The 18948-nt window shown below is 44.7% G+C and overlaps 1 protein-coding gene across 1 annotated transcript in view; it reads right to left on the bottom strand.

Annotated features, from left to right (window-relative positions):
- LOC126996635 (ankyrin repeat and fibronectin type-III domain-containing protein 1-like) overlaps positions 1-17916 on the bottom strand; it is a 366486-nt gene extending 348570 nt beyond the window's left edge. The window contains exon 1 of the mRNA XM_050857314.1: positions 17008-17916. Coding sequence (XP_050713271.1) covers positions 17008-17141 — 134 coding nt within the window. The 5' untranslated portion in view covers positions 17142-17916. The remainder of the gene's footprint in view (positions 1-17007) is intronic.
- Between the last annotated feature and the right edge of the window lie 1032 nt (positions 17917-18948).

Here is an 18948-nt window from a genome sequence, read left to right as displayed (position 1 = left end):
TCTTCTCCCTCCTCCTTCTCTTGTTTTTGTTTTTGTTCTTGATCTTCTTATTCTTATTCTTCTCCTTCCTTCTCCTTCTCCTCCTCCTCCTCTTTCTCTTCCTTTTCCTCTTCCTCTTTCTCTATCTCTTCCTCCTCCTTCTTCTCCTCCTCCTCCTTCTCTTTTTTCTCCCTTCTTTTCTTTTTTTCTCTCTTCTTCCTTCTCCTCCTCCTCCTCCTCCTGCCACAGCCGCGTCGCCGTCACCCGCGCCATCAAGGTCTCCAAGGAAAGTTTAAATTGGCCGGGACTCTTCAGCGTCGTAAGAGCGGGCGAGAGTGGGAGGAAAAAAGAGGATCTGGAACCCTTTCTTTCCCGCGTTCCTCTGCTCGTGTTTTGTCTCGTAGAAGTGTGGTGAGAACAGCTGATTGGTATGGTAAAGATAGGAAAGGGAAATCGCTTTTATACTTATCTACGTTCTCGTCTTTGTTTCCCTTCTTCTTCTTCCTGCTTCTGCTCTATTATTTCTTCTTATTTTCGTTTTCTCTTCTCCTTCTCCCTGTTTTAATCCTCTTTCTTTATGTCTTCTCTTCCTCCCAGTCTCTCTTCTTCTTCCTTTTCTAACACCATTTCTTTATTCCTTCTCGTCTTTTTCTTTCTTCTCCTTCTTCCTCTTCTAACGCTACTTCTTTAATCCTTTTCCTCATCTTCGTTTCTCTTCTTCTTTTTCCTCTTCTAACATCACCTCTCTATTCCTTCTCCTCATCCTCGCCCCGCCTTTTTTTTCCTTCTGCTTCTTCTTCCTCTTTTTATTATTCTTTTTCGCACACACAAATATCGAAAAGCTAGATTGATTAGTGAATGGATTGGAGAAGATCGAGGAAAGTGGATCTGCATATGGTTTCACTGGCATATGAAAAGTAAAAAACAAGACTGGTAGATGGATATACAGAGGTAGAGACCGCCCACATCTAATTAAGCGAGATATCAGAACGGTAAATACGTACAATTATCACTTGTTATCGCTATCTAAATGTGTACTTTTATTTCTGTTTATATTCTACTTTAATCTTCTTCTTTCTCTCTCTTTCTTAACTTATTGAATTACCTCCTTCTCTTCTTCTCTTCCTCTCACTTCATTATCATTTGTTATCGCTATCTTAATGTGTTCTTTTATTTCTGTTTATATTCTCCTTTAATCTTCTTCTTTCTCTCTCTTTCTTAACTTATTGAATTACCTCCTTCTCTTCTTCTCTTCCTCTCACTTCATTATCATTTGTTATCGCTATCTTAATGTGTTCTTTTACTTTTGTTTATATTCTTCTTTAATTTTGTACAGACAGCAAATGAAAGATAAATTTAAATCACTTACATCCCCCCCCCCTCCCCTCCACACACACACACACAAACATCATCACCACCACCATCACCACCACACACGTAAAGACCCACAATATTACATATGATAAACTACAGGCCATACGAACTTGACTCAGTCCACTAAAGACACAAACGGATAACAAAACACACACACACACACACACACACACACACACACACACACACACACACACGACCACCACCACCACCGCCACACGCAAACACACCATTACCACATCTGATCGGACCCGCTGAAATTAAATGATGGACAGCATTTACAACAGGTTCCAATGCTGTGTGTGTGTTAATCAGGCTGCTCCTGCCCTTTTTTTCCGATTAGCTTGTTTTTTTCTTTTTTTTTCTTTTTCTTTTCTTTTTCTTTTTCAATTTTTTTTTCCTCTATTTATATTTTCTTCTTTTCTGATTATTGTTTTTTTCTCTCTTCCTTGTTCTTTTTTTTCATATTCCTTCTTGTCACTTCAATTAATATCCAACGCTTGTAATTGGTAGGGTTTTTCATGAACTTTAAATATATGTAACTGTTCTTTTTTATAATATATTTTTTTCTTTTATCATTCCTTCCAATTCATCTCCTTCATATTTACGTAACTCGTTATTACATTCTTATTTCCTTCACTCCAAAATGTATGTGATTGCTTTTTAATGTTTTTCTTTCTGTTATTATTTCCTTCTATCCTTCTTCATATTTCTTCACTTGGCTCACTATTCCTTTTTTTCTTTCAATCCATCCTAGCATATTCTTCTTTCCCTGACCATAAATTAATACCACTAAAATCTACTAACACAACACAGCAAGAACATCGAACTCACAGCGGCAAAGAAACGTGGGAGAGAAAGGAGAGGACCAGAAGGAACACGAGGAGGAGGAGGAGGAGGAGGAGGAGGAGGAAGAGGAAGGAGAGGAGAAGGTGGTGGTTCTAAGCCGATAAACCCACCAAAGAAAGTTAGCTTGTTAGGATTCTGTTTTTCGCTTGAATTCGTTTGTGTGTTTGGGGTGGAGTGGAGGGGGGGAGGGAAGGGGGTTGGATGTGTGTGTGAGGGGGGGGAGGAAGGTGTGTGTGTGTGTGTGTGTGTGTGTGTGTGTGTGTGTGTGTGTGTGTGTGTGTGTGTGTGTGTGTGTGTGTGTGTGTGTGTGTGTGTGTTTCTCTGTCTGTCTGTTTGTCCGTCCGAGCCTTACTGATTGATGCTAAGTTTTCTATTCTATCTCCAGACAAAAGTTCTATTAAGTTCTCAATGGGTGATCGCCTACGGGAGGCCCCTAGAGAAAAAGACCATTAGGCGACCAATGTGAATATAAGAAAAGGTCATTACGAGGGAACAAAAAACTGGATCAACTATTCTGAGGTTACTCGGTACAGCCTCTCAGAAAGGAGGACAGTAGATGACAAATACAGACAGTACGAGCTTGGCTGTTAAGGAGGAAAGGATGGAAAGGCAAACAGATCCCTCAGACAGTCAAATCAGCTTTTATCACTAATATACATGCACTGAACCACACACATAACACCATCGCAAAATTTACCGGCAAATAGAAACCGTACATTAGAAAACAAACCTCCTATGCTTTCAAGAAAATACATCAACAGCTCAAGGTTAAATAAAAGCCCACTATACACTTCTCCAACCAAAGAAAACAGAACGAGAGGCATAGTGTAGCAGAGGTATAGCTGAGGCATAGTGGAAGTATCGTACAGCTATCGTAGAGGTATCGTAGAGGTATAGTAGAGGTATCGTAAAGGTAGTAGTATCTTAGGGGTATAGAGATATAGAGAGGTACAGAGGTATAGAGGTCAAGGTATAGAGAGGCAGGTGCAGCAGTAGTGAAGTGTCTTACGGGGCCAGGGATGCTGCTACGTTGAGAATGACGAGGAAGAGGCTGCGGCGGGTGACAAATTACCGAGGCCTTTATTTATCAGGGGAAGTTGTGAGATGGTGGTGTGAGGAGGCGAACAGCGAGGGGGGAGAGGGAGAAGGGGGACGAGTGCGAGTGGTGGTGATTTTCGAAACTCATTAAACAAGTTACGCCGAACTTTTAAATCCTCTCCTATAATGAGCATGTAGGGGGAGTAAGGGGGAAGGGGGGTGGGAGTGGGGAGGCGGGGTAGTTTGTTTGTGGGGGGGGTATGTGTGTGTGTGTGTGTGTGTGTGTGTGTGTGTGTGTGTGTGTGTGTGTGTGTGTGTGTGTGTGTGTGTGTTAAACTGATTAAATGAACAAAAAAAGAAATGTATATATAGATAGTCATAGATAGATAGATAAAAAGATAGACAGACAGATAGATAGATAGACAAACAGATAGATAGATAGATAGAAAGACACATAGATAGATAGATAGATAGATAGATACAGATAGTTAGGTATATTTATCTATTCATTTATTAGTGTTTCCACACACAGGAAATAAGTCTCGGGAGATAGATAGATAGAGAGATAGACATAGGCAGATAGAAAGCAAAAAAAAAAAAATAGATCGATGGGAATATTTAACTTTTTTTTTTCTTTTTACATTTTTTTTTTTTTTTTTTTTTTTTTTTTTTTTTTTTTTCCCCACCCACATGCAATCAGTCTCGGGGTCCCAAAAGAAAGAAGCGATAATAGGAACCCGCAAGAGCCCCCACCTCCTTCCACGCCTTCCATCCTGAGCTGCACTTCGCCCCAGCCTCCGCCTCCTCTTCAAGCCGTTCCTTTGGCCATCCTCGCTCTCTTCAGTCTCATTAAGCTTCGGGTCTAATGAACTCAGTTTTGCTTTCGTCATTCATACTTCGATTTCATATTTTCGGGTTATGTTTTTTCTCAACCTATTTTTTTTAGGTGGCAATGAGACGCGTGGCAAAGGAGAGAGGGAGAGGGACAGAGAGAGGGAAGCGAAGAGGCAAGCGAGTCTTTCTTTGTTTAGTGATTTTTTTACCAGACAGTAGGGCCGATAAGGAGGTACAGCGCTGCCCTCTACAAAACACCCTTGAAACAACCTCATTACATCTACATATGCGTTAAAAGAAAGCTCATCCTTCCCACGTCTCTACAAATGCGAGAAGGGACATCTAGCCTGCATCAACCTCCTCCTTTACACCATGCAGAAAAACCCATACCAACAGTGCTGTCACCCTAAACACACCACCTTTAAAATCACCCTAAACATATATATAAAGAAAGCTCATCCTTCCCACGTCTCTCCTAATGCTAAGAAGACTACCTCAAGTGCATCAGAATTTTCCTTTATTCCAGTACAGAGCTACGTACCCCCTACAAATTACCTCGACACAAACACACACATATACATATAGAAACAAAACTAATCATTCACGTCTTTACAAATGCGAGGAGGAACATCTAGCGTGCATCAACCTCCTCCTCCTTCTCTTCCTCCTCCTCCTTTCGAGCAAGCATCACCATCTGCCCAAGGAAGAGGAGGAGGAGGAGGAGGAGGAGGAGAGAAAGGGGCCGGCGCAGATCTGCAGACTCACATTCATAACGAGAGGAAAATTTCACCTTCCCTTAAAATTTGCGAAGGTGCAGAGAGCATCCTCCTCCTTAGACTCTTCCTCTTCTTCTGCTTTTTCTTGCTGCTTTTCCTCCTCCTCCTCCTCCTCCTCCTCCTCCTCCTCCTCCTCCTCCTCCTCCTTCTCCTCCTCCTCCTGGGATGCTGCTGGTTCGGGAGAATTTAAATAGAGATCTTGTGAATGCTCTCTCTCTCCTTCCCTCCCTCGCTCTCTCTTTCTTTCTCTCCATTTTTTTTCTCTATCTTCCTTGCTCTCTCAATCTATCTACCTATCTATCTATCTTTCTATCAATCTATCTAAATGTTTATCAATTTATCTCTGTCTATTTACTTATATTATTATTTTTTTCTTTCTACAAGGTAAGAAAATGCAAATAAAAGGCGAGCAGAGTAACATTTATAACCTCTAAGTAAGGAAAGAAAACCTGTGCCATTAACGGTAAATAAAGGAAACACACACACACACACACACACACACACACACACACACACACACACACACACACACACACACACACACACAATGACGATTAATCAAGTGACAATGAAGACCTAATTAATTGCTTTATTTTCCACGCTCAAAAAAAAAATCCATCAATCGATATATTTTTACATGACAGAGAGAGAGAGTGTGTGTGTGTGTGTGTGTGTGTGTGTGTGTTCACCCTGCTACCAATTGTTTACATTTTTCGACGTAAAACATCCCGCTGACGTCACGCCCTCAATGCCGAAATGTTTGTGAGTGTCAGAAATATGGTGATGGAGTGAGGAGGAGAGGGAGGGAAGGAGGGAGGGAGGGAGGGAAGAATAGAGAGGGAGAGAAAGAAAGGGACAGAAGTGGAGGGAAAGATGAGAGAGGAAAGGCAGGGTGAGGAGGGAAGGAAGGACACAGAGAGAAAGGAAGGGAGGGACAGGAGGAGAAGGAATGAGAAATGAAAGTGAAAGGCAGGGAAAGTAAACAGAGGAAGTAGGGAAAGGGAGAAGAGAAGAGAGCGACGGAGTGGAGCAGAGGGAAGGAGTGAAGGAAGAAGAGGTGAAGGACGAATGTAAGAGTAAGGAGAGAAGGGAGAAAAGCAGGGTGATAGAAAGGAAATATGAAAGGCAGGGAGGGTAAGCAGAGGAGAAAGAGGCTAAGGGAAAAAGAGATGATGATGGAGAGAGGGAGTGCGAGAAGAGGAGGAAGAAAAAGATAAGGGGGAGGAAGGAAGGGAGAGAAGTAAAGTGAAAGAGAGGAGAGATGACAATAGGAAAGGTAAGCAATGAAGGAGAGAAAGAGAAAAAGAGAGTGGGATAGAGGGGTAAGGAAGAGGAGGAGGAGGAGGAGGAGGAGGAGAAGGAGATGGAGGGAGGTAAAGGAAAGGAGAGAGAGGTAAAAAAGAGGCTTATAGAGGGACATGGTTTCTCTTGACAGTACAATTTAATCAGACAGAGAGAGGAGAGAACAAAGACAGGACAGGACAAAGACAGGACTGAACAGACAGGACACAGACAGACAGAACAATATAGGGGCAGGGTAGGACAGAGACGGGACAGGACAGAATCAGGACAAAACAAGACACAGACAGAGAAAGGATAGAACAGAGACAGAGGCAGAAGAGACACAGGACAAGACAGGAACAAAACAGAGGCAGAACAGAAACAGAGGCAGAAAAGGACATAGACAGGAGAGGGCAGAACAGAGGGAGAACAGTATGAGAACCTTTAACACACACTATGATTGTTCTTGTTTTCTTATCTTGAATCTCTTAATCCTCCTCCTCGTCCTCCTCCCCCTCCTCCTCCTCCATCTCCTCCTTGCTTGGGTTCATATCGAGGAACTTCGAATACAAGACGCCGGGAGTTATGTTATCCTTGTATAATTCGCTGGTGAGGCCACACCTGGAATACGCCGTGCAATTCTGGTCTCCAAATTACAGGAAAGACATTGAATTACTTGAGAGAGTACAGCGCCGCGCCACGAAGATGATACCATCACTGAGGACGAAGCCCTATGAAGAGCGACTCGAGCGACTCAACCTCTTCACGTTGGAAAAGAGACGACTGCGGGGAGACATGATACAAGTCTTTAAGTACCTGAACAAGCTCAGCAGCGTTGATCACTCCAAACTCTTCACGCTACAAACTAACCTGAGAACAAGAAACAACGGAAAAACAATTCAAGCAAAGCGATGCCATACCGACATAGGCAGGAGTTATTTCTCGAATAGGGTTGTTCGCCACTGGAACAGCCTCCCTGCAGAAGTGGTTAGCGCAGAGACCATCAACTCATTCAAGAAACGCATTAATCGCCACTTTGCTGCATCGGGAGTGAACTGAACATATCCAAGAGTAGGTGCACAAGTGCTTTAATCCTTCCCTGCAAGCCACTCCTATGGCAAACGGATTGATTAAATCACTGAAAGCAGGCAGCCTAGTAATGAGCCAACAGGCTTTCTGCCGCCTGCTAGTCCATGTTTCCATGTTTCCTCCTCCTCCTCCTCCTCCTCCTCCTCCTCCTCCTCCTCCCCCCCCCTCCACCTCCTCCTCCTCCTCCTCTTTGTCCTCCTCCTCTTTCTCTTGATCCTTCTCCTTCTCCTTCTCTTTCTTGTCCTCGTCCTCCTCCTCCTCATGCTTTCTCTTTCTCGTCTTACTACTACTACTACTACTACTACTACTACTTTTTTTTTATTTTTTACCACTACTACTAAATGATACCTCCACCCATGTTTATTTTCCCGACACATAATCATGGAGGGCTCCATAGCTTGGAGGTCATTAGCCCCAACTCTGTTCGCTAGTGACTGTGGCATCCAACTAAATCACTAATACTACCTGACACTAAATCACCCATCATCTATTACGTCTAGATCCCCCTTTCCTTCCCTACTCAAGTCACTCCCGACCCACCCTAATGTCACTCTCCACCACTGTGGCTTCATAGTCCATATTGGAGATGTTGGTGGCTTTTGGGCCAGAGTGTCTGGTGCCCCTGAGACATAGGATGGCCGACCTGAGCAGGGAGAACGAGAGGCGACACCTCATCCAGGCGACAACGTGACTCCTTGGCTGATGCTTCTTTTCTGAGATTAGTTCCGCGAGGCGTGCGTAGAAGCATTGGGCCCTGGGACCCATCCCGCCGGATGTGGTGAAGACGAGGGGGGTGAAGCTGCCCTGATCCACATGTTGGATTCTTTCACCGTATGCCCTTGTCTTCTCCTGCTCGTTCCTGTGGTGGGCGGCTTGCATGGGCAGCTCACGGTGACAGGCAGCCATCGGGTCGAATATGCGGATGTCCATGAACGCCCGCTGTCCGCGCACCCAGAATCCGCGGGCACTTACATCAACCCGTGCCTCCTGTGAGGTATTGGCCGTCTTGTACCGAAGGTGTTCGCCGTCCAGGGGAAGCAGTGCACTACTACTACTACTACTACTACTACTACTACTACTACTGCTACTACTACTACTACTCCTACTGCTACTGCTACATCCTTTCTTCATCATCTTTCCCTCATCCTCGTCCTGGTTTTCCTCTTCCTCGTTCTCCTCCTCTTTCTCCTTCGTTAACTACTGCAACTACTACTACTACCACTACTACTACTTCTTTCCTTCATCATCTTTCCCTCTCCAATCTCGCGTCCACATGCTGTCCGCGTCCAGGGACACATCCATAGAAACTAATATCGCTTATGAAAGACATATTACGACTGGCCGACTCATTGTTCCCCCCCTCCCGCCCTATTTTTCCCAATCCCAATCTCTCTCTCTCTCTTTACCTCTGTCTCTTTCAGTCTGTGTTTTCTCTCTCTCTCTCTCTCTCTCTCTCTCTCTCTCTCTCTCTCTCTCTCTCTCTCTCTCTCTCTCTCTCTCTCTCTCTCTCTCTCTCTCTCTCTCTCTCTCTCTCTCTCTCTCTCTCTCTGGTCCTCCTATTATTTTTTTCGTTCGTTTCATCTTTTGTTTTTGCTCCTTATTTTTCTACATCTTCGTCTTTGTCCTTGTCCTCTTCCTCCTCCCCATCCTTCTCTTCTGCCTGTCTTCCTCCTCCTCCTCTTCTCTCTCTCTCTCTCTCTCTCTCTCTCTCTCTCTCTCTCTCTCTCTCAAAAAGCTGTAGGTGCCAGGATCGTCACATATATTGGTGCCGCGAGAAATGAAATCACATCACTTTCTGCCTTTACTGCCTCTCATTTGCGTCCCCGTGCTAAGTGGATATCACGGTATTGCCGGCGTGAGGTTTTTATTTACTTATTCCCGGTTTTGTAATAGTCGCCCCTTGCTGCCTCTGTGCCTGTTCCTTGCTGTCTATCTTGCTCCCTACCTGCCTGCCTTCTATCTTATCTATCTTATCTATCTCAAAAACTAACCAACGACACCTTATAAACTGTTCCTGACCTTCACTTCATAGACTCCACTATCGATTATTTTTTTTTCTTGCTACACTTCTTGATAAACTGATAAGATAGTATGTCAATTATTACCAACTCAAAAAACAACCAACGACACTTTATAAACTGTTCTTCGCCTTCACTTCATTCCACGGACTTCACTTCCAAGTTACTATTCCTGCTGCTGTCGAGGTTTTTTTTATTCTTTTTTTTATAATAGATGTCCTTTGCTGCCTCTATTGTTGCCTCTTTTCCTCCCTACCTGCCTCCCTATGCTCGGTTGGTCGTCTGGGCTTGCTGTCTTTGGTACCAGCTTCTACTGCCTCCTTCTCGTTCCCCTCCTCCTTTTCCTCCTCCTTCTACCCCACCTTCTTCTTCCTCTCCTCCTGCCTATTAAATCAAGTTTTCAACGCAGAACACAGCATTAGAACACACTACTTAGAATTAAATAATAAAGAATCATATAGATAAACACACAACACAGCAACAATAACTAATAACACACACACACACACACACACACACACACACACACACTAACACACACACACACAGACCCTTCCCCCCACAAATACACAGATACCTCCCCCCTTCCCCCTCCCCCTCACACACACATCACCACCACCACCACCACCACCATCAACACCAATCAATAGTAAACATAATGGGAGCAAATGGTGTCGGGGCGCCCTCATTACTACACCTCTTTGTCTGTCTGTAGTGTATTTGATCCTCCTCACGTGCTGACCTCGCGTGGTGGTGGTGGTGGTTCAAGTGGATGGATGGAGGGATAGACGGATAAAAAGGTTAAAATAAAAAAAAATGCCTCACTGTAGAAATTTAGGCTGAAAACAAAGACTAACACATGAATCTAACGAATGAAAATACGAAGCAAGAACAAGAGTGGATACGTGAAGGGAAGGTAGAAAAACAGTGAAGAAATAAAAAAAAAATAGAATCGCTGTAGAAATAAAGGTTGTAAAGAAGATTAGCACATAGCTCTGTATTGGAGATGGCATGGTAAGGGAAGGTGGTCTGGTGTATAGGTGTATGGTAACACTTAGTAGTATGGTAAAGGTGAAGATGGAAGTATATGCCAAGCTACGCGTGGCCTTAGTGCTCATCTCCGCCCTATTGACCTTTGAACCTATCTACAGAGGAGAAGACAAGCAAGAGGAGAGAAGTGAAGAAGATGAGACGAAGAAGAACGAAGAGGAGAGAAAATGAAAGAGCAATGGACAAAGATGAAAGAGAGAAAAAACAGAAGAGGGTTGAAGGGAGAGATGAGACACTAGAAGAGGGAAGAAGAGGAGGAGGAGAAGAAGAGGAAGAAGAACAAAGAGAAGAAAACATGAAACAGCAAAAGACAAACAGAGAACAGAAAACAAAACAAAGAGGAACGAAAGGCAGGCAGGCAGGTAGGCAAAACAGAGAGAGAGAAAGATAGAGAGAAAGAGGTAGAAAATTACATCAGATATACGTGTCAGGCTGGCAGATTAACGATGATGGACCCGCTTTGCATTATTCCTGATACGACTGTGTGTGTGTGTGTGTGTGTGTGTGTGTGTGTGTGTGTGTGTGTGTGTGTGTGTGTGTGTGTGTAATTCACCACGGCCTGATCAAGTGTTGGACTCGTAATCCTCAGCAGGCATCCTCCCGACATGGGCAAGTGCTCCTTATCGTCAATCTCTGGGTACTGCCAGGACCTCACACACCACACACCCCATCCCCCTTGCTCAAGGGGGGACAGTAACCACTCCTAGTCAACGGAAATAATCCGGCCTGAGCGGGCTCGAACCGCGAGCGCCGCCCTGTCAAACCTTGAAGCCTGGCAGCGCAGCGCTCTAACCAGTTGCGCCACGGAGCGGTGTGTGTGTGTGTGTGTGTGTGTGTGTGTGTGTGTGAATACTAACAGCACTACTAGTAACGTCGCTACGTAGCGAAGCTACTTTTTAAGTAGCTGTAGCGGTAGTGCCGCTCTTTTTTAGTAGCTGTAGCGGTAGTGCCACTCTTTTTTAGTAGCTGTAGCGGTAGTGCCACTCTTTTTTAGTAGCTGTAGCGGTAGTGTCACTCTTTTTTAGTAGCTGTAGCGGTAGTGTCACTCTTTTTTAGTAGCTGTAGCGGTAGTGCCACTCTTTTTTAGTAGCTGTAGCGGTAGTGCCATTCTTTTTTAGTAGCTGTAGCGGTAGTGCCGCTCTTTTTTAGTAGCTGTAGCGGTAGTGCCGCTCTTTTTTAGTAGCTGTAGCGGTAGTGCCACTCTTTTTTAGTAGCTGTAGCGGTAGTGCCACTCTTTTTTAGTAGCTGTAGCGGTAGTGCCGCTCTTTTTTAGTAGCTGTAGCAGTAGTGCCATTCTTTTTTAGTAGCTGTAGCAGTAGTGCCATTCTTTTTTAGTAGCTGTAGCGGTAGTGCCATTCTTTTTTAGTAGCTGTAGCGGTAGTGCCGCTCTTTTTAGTAGCTGTAGCAGTAGTGCCGCTCTTTTTAGTAGCTGTAGCAGTAGTGCCATTCTTTTTAGTAGCTGTAGCAGTAGTGCCACTCTTTTTAGTAGCTGTGGCAGTAGTGCCGCTCTTTTTAGTAGCTGTGGCGGTAGTGCCATTCTTTTTAGTAGCTGTGGTAGTGCCACTCTTTTTAGTAGCTGTGGCAGTAGTGCCTCTCTTTTTAGTAGCTGTGGCGGTAGTGTCACTCTTTTTAGTAGCTGTGGCAGTAGTGCCACTCTTTTTAGTAGCTGTAGCGGTAGTGCCACTCTTTTTAGTAGCTGTAGGTAGTGCCACTCTTTTAGTAGCTGTAGCGGTAGTGCCACTCTTTTTAGTAGCTGTATGTAGTGCCGCTCTTTTTAGTAGCTGTAGCGGTAGTGTCACTCTTTTTAGTAGCTGTGGCGGTAGTGCCGCTCTTTTTAGTAGCTGTAGCAGTAGTGCCATTCTATGTTAGTAGCTGTAGCGGTAGTGCCGCTCTTTTTTAGTAGCTGTAGCAGTAGTGCCATTCTTTTTTAGTAGCTGTAGCGGTAGTGCCGCTCTTTTTTAGTAGCTGTAGCGGTAGTGCCATTCTTTTTTAGTAGCTGTAGCGGTAGTGCCGCTCTTTTTTAGTAGCTGTAGCGGTAGTGCCATTCTTTTTTAGTAGCTGTAGCGGTAGTGCCACTCTTTTTTAGTAGCTGTAGCGGTAGTGCCATTCTTTTTTAGTAGCTGTAGCGGTAGTGCCGCTCTTTTTTAGTAGCTGTAGCGGTAGTGCCACTCTTTTTTAGTAGCTGTAGCGGTAGTGCCACTCTTTTTAGTAGGTAGCTGTAGCGGTAGTGTCACTCTTTTTTAGTAGCTGTAGCAGTAGTGCCACTCTTTTTTAGCTGTAGCAGTAGTGCCGCTCTTTTTAGTAGCTGTGCAGTAGTGCCACTCTTTTTAGTAGCTGTGGCAGTGCCACTCTTTTAGTAGTTGTATGAATGTCACTCTTTTAGTAGTTGTAACGTGTCACTCTTTTTAGTAGCTGTAGCAGTAGCCACTCTTTTTAGTAGCTGCAGTAGTGCCACTCTTTTTAGTACCTGTAACGCTAGTGCCACTCTTTAATGAATCCGCGACTGGAGGTGTGGCTGGCTGTCGTGGATATTCCTGATCACGGCTCACGAAGCCTTGGAAACTGGTAAAAACTGGGTGAGTCAACTAGCACAGCAGAGGGAGGTGAGTGAATCTTCTAGCCTCACGTACAGGAAGTGTAAAATGACTTACTCTGTACTCTATCAAGGACGTGGAACGTAACAATATGTAAAAAGAGAGTTATGTTTTTTCAGTACTTATTGTTCACAAGTAGCGGTAGCGGCAGTAGTAGCGGTAGTGCACAATATTTAGAAATGAGTAGTGGTAGCGGTAGAGCCACTACTTTTAGCAGGTAGTGCACACAACTCTGAATACTGACCTCCCCTTCTCTTTTTCATCTTTTTGACTCCTCCCCTTACTTTTCCTTTTCCTTTCCTCTTCCCCTTATTTTCCTTTTCTCTTCCTCTTCCCCTTACTTTTCCCTTCCTCTTTTAAACTCCTCCTGTCCTATCTTCTCTCACTTTCATTCCTCCTAATCTCTCGTTCACCATCTTTTCCACACGTTCTTTCCTTTATCACCATATTTTGTAAACACCCATGGACACCACCACGTCTCTTCGTTATCACCGTTTATCACCATCACCACAGCCATACACATCCACATCCACACATCTTCAGGGAGACAATAAAAACAAAGGGAAAAGTATGAGACAGTGACAGGGAGGAAACGTGTACATGGGTAGTTTAGCATAGTGTATTAGGGGTGAATTTATGGAAGAATGGAGGGAAGTGAGATACGTATGTTAAAGGGAATTCATAAAAGGTATGTACGGTAATAACGATGCCGGGTTCTCCCTTACCAAGAGTATAGCTTTGATATGTAATGCGAACTAAAAAAAAAACACTCAACGACGCCTTCTTAACTGTTCTTCGCCTTTACTTCATCCCATAGACTTCACTTTCCTACACTTTACTATACTTTACCTACACTTTACCTACTTTACCTACTTTACCTACACTTTACCTACATTTTACCTACACTTTATCTACACTTTATTACAATTTACCTACACTTTACTACACTTTACCTACAATTTACTACACTTCACCCACACTTTACTACACTTCCAACTACTTTTTTTTTATTTTTGGTACACTTGCTCCATATATATACTAATAGATAAAATTGTTAAGTTGATAAAATACGTCTGTCAATTATTACCAACTCAAAAACTAACCAATGACACCTTATAAGCTGTTCCTCGCCTTCACTTCACTCCATAGACCACTTTCGAGTACTTTTTTTCTTGCTACACTTCTTTATAAATTGATAAGATAGCATGTCAATTATTACCAACTCAAAAAACAACCAACGACAACTTATAAAATGTTCTTCGCCTTCACTTCATTCCAACACTTCCAATTATCTTTTTTTATCCATATGCACTTACTCGATAATAATAATAATAACAAATAAGTGGTTCATAGAAAACTCTTAGGAACGAGGTCTGACAAAAACGCTCGGAATCGACTTCAAGGGAATAGCTTATAACATGGACGTAAATGTATAACTATGATAAATACACATTTTTTTTTCGTGAATGAATGTATGATGAAGGAATGAGTACTATGCGTGTGGTAGTGATGGATTCATAGGTCGATACTGTTAGACGCTTCCACCACTCACATTAATTATTTCCAAAGGCCATAAAGGAGATCAGTCGGGTTCTTATAAGTAGTGTTTTAGGCTCATGGTACAGAAGAAGGCTCATGCTACTACCCAGGGTCATAAAACTACCCCAGGAAATGCCCACAACTCCTGCGAAAGCCTTGTCAAATATGTGTGCGCAGGCGACGAAAGGTTTAAAAGTACGACCCTTAGAGGATGAGGTGAAGGACAAGGTAAGGGGAACTGTCAGTACTCTAAGTGTATGGAATCAGGAAGGTTGTAGTACGTGGATAAATACTACAGATGGGAATTGTGGCAAAGGAAGTGAACCAAATAAAAGAGAACGGAAGGAAAACATGAGAGTTGATGGGGAGGAAAGAGAAGCTAGAAGAGAGAAGAAGAGGAGAAGGAGAGGAAGAACAACGAAGAGCAGGGAATATGAAACAGCAATGGATGGATAGATGGAAGTGAACCAAATAAGAGAGATGGGAAGAAAAACATGAGAGTTAATGGGAAGGGAAGATAAGCTAGAAGAGAGAAGGAAAAGAGGAGAAGGAGAGTCAGAACAACGAAGAGCAGGGAATATGAAACAGCAAAGGATGGATAGAGGGAAGTGAACCAAATAAGAGAGGAATGCTAAAAACTATGAATTTCGAAAGATGAATTTATAAAGGAGGAGGAGGAGGAGGAGGAGGAAAATCTGTGTGTGCAGGACTATTCAGTAAGGTGTTTAAAAGAGGGAAAGCTGTAAGAGGATAAATATGAAAGGGACGCGTGATGGTTAAGTAGGATTCTTAGGCATGAAGGTAAATATGGTGTGCCACAAGATTTCAAGGACGGTACTGAAAGGTTTATAAAAGGGAGGACGTAGTAACTGGTTGATAGATAGAAAGACAGATAGATAGAGAGTGACAGGGGAAGTGCGGTAGGTAAACAGGATTCTCAGGGATGGAAGTAAAAATGGTGTGCAACAAGAAGCTTTCGGGAACTGTACTGAATGGTTTATAAAAGGGAGGACGTAGCAACTGGTTGATAGATAGGAAGAGAGAGAGAGAGAGAGAGAGAGAGAGAGAGAGAGAGAGAGAGAGAGAGAGAGAGAGAGAGAGAGAGAGAGAGAGAGAGAGAGAGAGAGAGAGAGAGAGAGAGAGAGAGAGAGAGAGAGAGAGAGAGAGAGAGAGAGAGAGAGCAGGTGAAATGAACTCAACGGGGGGAAGATAATGATAGAGGATGTATTATAAATTTGAATGGCTGTTTTTATGCTTGAGACAGAGGTGTTGATGTTGTGCGTGGGATGTGATGTCTTGAGAGGGTCAATGTATAATATTTTTTTACAGTAAAGGAAGAAGCAGCTCAAAGGCAAAAAATAAATAAAAACAGCAAAAAAAAAGAAAGAAAGACCGCTAATCACTGCTCCTATACTAAAACGAAGCATAGATGAGTGGAGCCAAAAGAGAGGTCAGTATCGGGTGGAGAGGCTGTCTTGATACTCCCAGTCTTTATATGTGTGTGTGTGTGTGTGTGTGTGTGTGTGTGTGTGTGTGTGTGTGTGTGTGTGTGTGTGTGTGTGGTAGTTTTGCGTGTTACAGTGAAACGTTTCGGTAAATGCATCGTTAGGAGTATGAATGAAGAACTTGCGATATAGTGATAAGTGCGTGGGTAGTGCGGTGATGGTGGGCTTGATGACGAAGGCATGAACTGTAATGGGATGTCAGGGAGGGATGGTGTGATTGGCAAGGTGTGTGATGGTGTGCCTGTGGTGAGGTGTGGTGGTCAGAAATTGCCACTTGTGTTAAGATTGAGTGGGTGGTGATGGGAAGTGAGCGATGGTGATGAACGTGGTGTAAAGAATGCGTGAAGTTGAGTGTTGGAAGTTGTGAAAGGTATGGTGGTGGTGGTGGTGGTGATGATGAAAAATGAGGAAGTGATGAATAAGGTGTAAAGAATGTGTGATGTTGAGTGATGGGGGTTGTAAAAGGTATGATGGTGGTGGTGGTGGTGGGAAGTATGTATGGTGGTCAAGGATGTGGTGTTAGGTACGAGTGTGAGGTGAACCCAAGTACGCATTTTCGTACGGTAGATGGCGCAGTAAGACCTCCCCAAGGCCATAACGAATATAACACCTGCTGGCTTTCTTACTTTGCCGAATGATTCATGCTTGCCTCAAGGTCGTTCGCCTAGTGTTGGTGTGCAGTCTGACAAATGATGTGTGAGATGCGGCCACCTGGTGAAGGGCGGCGGAATGACTGCCGTGAACTAAACAAAAAATATGACTAGTGTGCTTCATGCTCTCTTGCTACCATTGCCGTCTATATAGCTAATAGTGTGTGGACAGTATACTCAGATGGCCCTTGGATCATATGCATTAAAATAGGCTTCCGGTGCCGGAGTGTGTCAGCGTCCGTGGTACTTGTTAGGCATGGAAGGAGCCCCGGAGTGAGCCAAGTCAAAGGCAGTGACAGCACCGTGACGCAACACACTCCAGCCCGGCAGCCGATACACACACGCTGGTGCTACACTTAGTGCCCCTCGCGGTGCTCTCACGACGATGACATGACGGTGTGCGAGGGGCGGCAAGTGGAAAAGACATTTACCTTTTAAGCTTTGCCCTCTTCTTTTTGAAAGCTCTCTTGACGCGGATGAGGATGAAGGCCGCTGTGCCGAAGCTGACGGCAGGCATCTTCCCCCTGGAGGGAGAGGCGGGGGCGTTATCTCCATCTTTATTCATGGTGAGGGAAGCGGCGGCGGGTGGGCGGGGACGGGAGGTCAACGGAAGGAAGCGAGCGGGACGGGAAACTTATCCCTGGAGTCCCTTCGTTGCCCGTCCAGAGGTGCCGCTGGGGGTGTCACGGGCCATCACGGAGGGCCACGCCCGACTTCCTTCCCGCCGCCCTGGGCGCCGCGCGCTCATCCACAACACGTACCACATTCACTAACACGATACACCGATGTAATACTCTTGCAGGCAGAGTATCAACGGATAATTATATACTAGAGGCCGCCACAGGCAACTAAACACACTGCGCTGTAGTACTACTTCGACGAGACGGGTTACGTGGAGGTCGAGGGACAGCTTGACAGAAGGTGAAGGCCAGTCCAACACTAAACACAGGGGAGGGCGAGTCACGACCGAAGGAAAGGTGCTGGGCGACTCTGGCGATATTCACCCCTCCACCAGGAGTGCCGAACCGTGAGTCGCCGCCACTCACAGTAACACACGGCCTGCTCGCTCAGTGTGCGGCTCGCGGCCCCACCGAGGACGGCCACACCCTTAATAACTGATGTTCCAAGTCACTGAAACACGCAGGATCAACGACACGAGTATTGTTGGTTGTAGGGCAAGGTACACACAGGTTAAAGCGAGCTAACTTCTGCGACAATGTTTCACCACGCAGAAAAACAAATAATCATCCACTAATATGTTAGGTTATATATTTTTTCAACACGAAGGAATAACATCGTAGCCATCAAAACTTGCTATCACTATACATCCGTTGCGGAAACAGTGTCGTTAAACAGGATGAGGGGGGGGGGGAGGAGGGGAGACGAAGGGACGTTCAAGCCTCCCTTATAACTTGTGTCTGCGAAATTTTCCGAGGTCACTGCACGGGCGAGGGGCAGCGACTCCCTCGTGGCGCCGCGGTGGCCGAGGAGTGCCGTGTGGCGTCAGCACCTCGCCAGCGCTGGACGAGAGGCAAGCAAGAGCGTAGTGCGGGGTGGGGGGGGGACAGTTAGAGGCAGGAAGAGAGGTGCTCCCGGCGAGGCGTCACCACCGGTTCTGAGGCGGCAAGGCGTCCAGAACCGCTCCGCCGCCGCCCGCCCGACCCAACCCGACCCAGCCTGCCAGCGCCACCACCCACCGCCGCTGCCACCCACCCCTCCCACTTTATTGCCATGGCTCCCACCACCACCAAGCTCGCACCCTCACACTCTCTTTCCTTCCTTCCCCTGCTTCTGTTTCCATCCACCATAACAGTCCCTTCTATCTCATTTTTCCACATTCAGTTTCATAACACCATCCCTATTTTTTCCTTTATACTGTTCCTCCTCTTCCTATTCTTCTATTAACTCCTATATCTTTTACCTTTCCCCTTCCTTCTCCTATCTTCATATTCTTTCCTTTCTTCCGTTAATTCATTCATCTTCAATAATTCCCTATTTTCTCCTATACTCTTCATTCTCTTTTCACCCTTCTGGTAATCCATCTATCAATCAGTATTCCCCATTCTTCTACTCTCTGCGTCCTCTTCCTATCTCTCTATTTACTATTCTCTCGATCACGACTCCCCATTCTTCTTACTCTTCAATCTCTTTCCGTTCTCCTATTAACTTTTTGCCTCACCATTCTCTTGTTCTCTTCATCCTCTATATGGCGTTCTTCTGTTCATTTTTCAATCTATTCCTTGTCTAATAACTCTACGGCCACTTTTGATCTCTTTCGCTAACTTTTTTTTTTATCCCTCATCATTCTCCTGTCTTCATCATCTTTAATAAGTCGCCCTTCTGTTCTCTCTTCTATCTATTCCACGTCCAAT

This window comes from Eriocheir sinensis, chromosome 10, assembly GCF_024679095.1.
Source record: "Eriocheir sinensis breed Jianghai 21 chromosome 10, ASM2467909v1, whole genome shotgun sequence".
NCBI lineage: Eukaryota > Metazoa > Arthropoda > Malacostraca > Decapoda > Varunidae > Eriocheir > Eriocheir sinensis.
The sequence above is the reverse complement of the archived record's forward strand: the minus strand, read 5'-3'. Positions and strand labels throughout refer to the sequence as shown.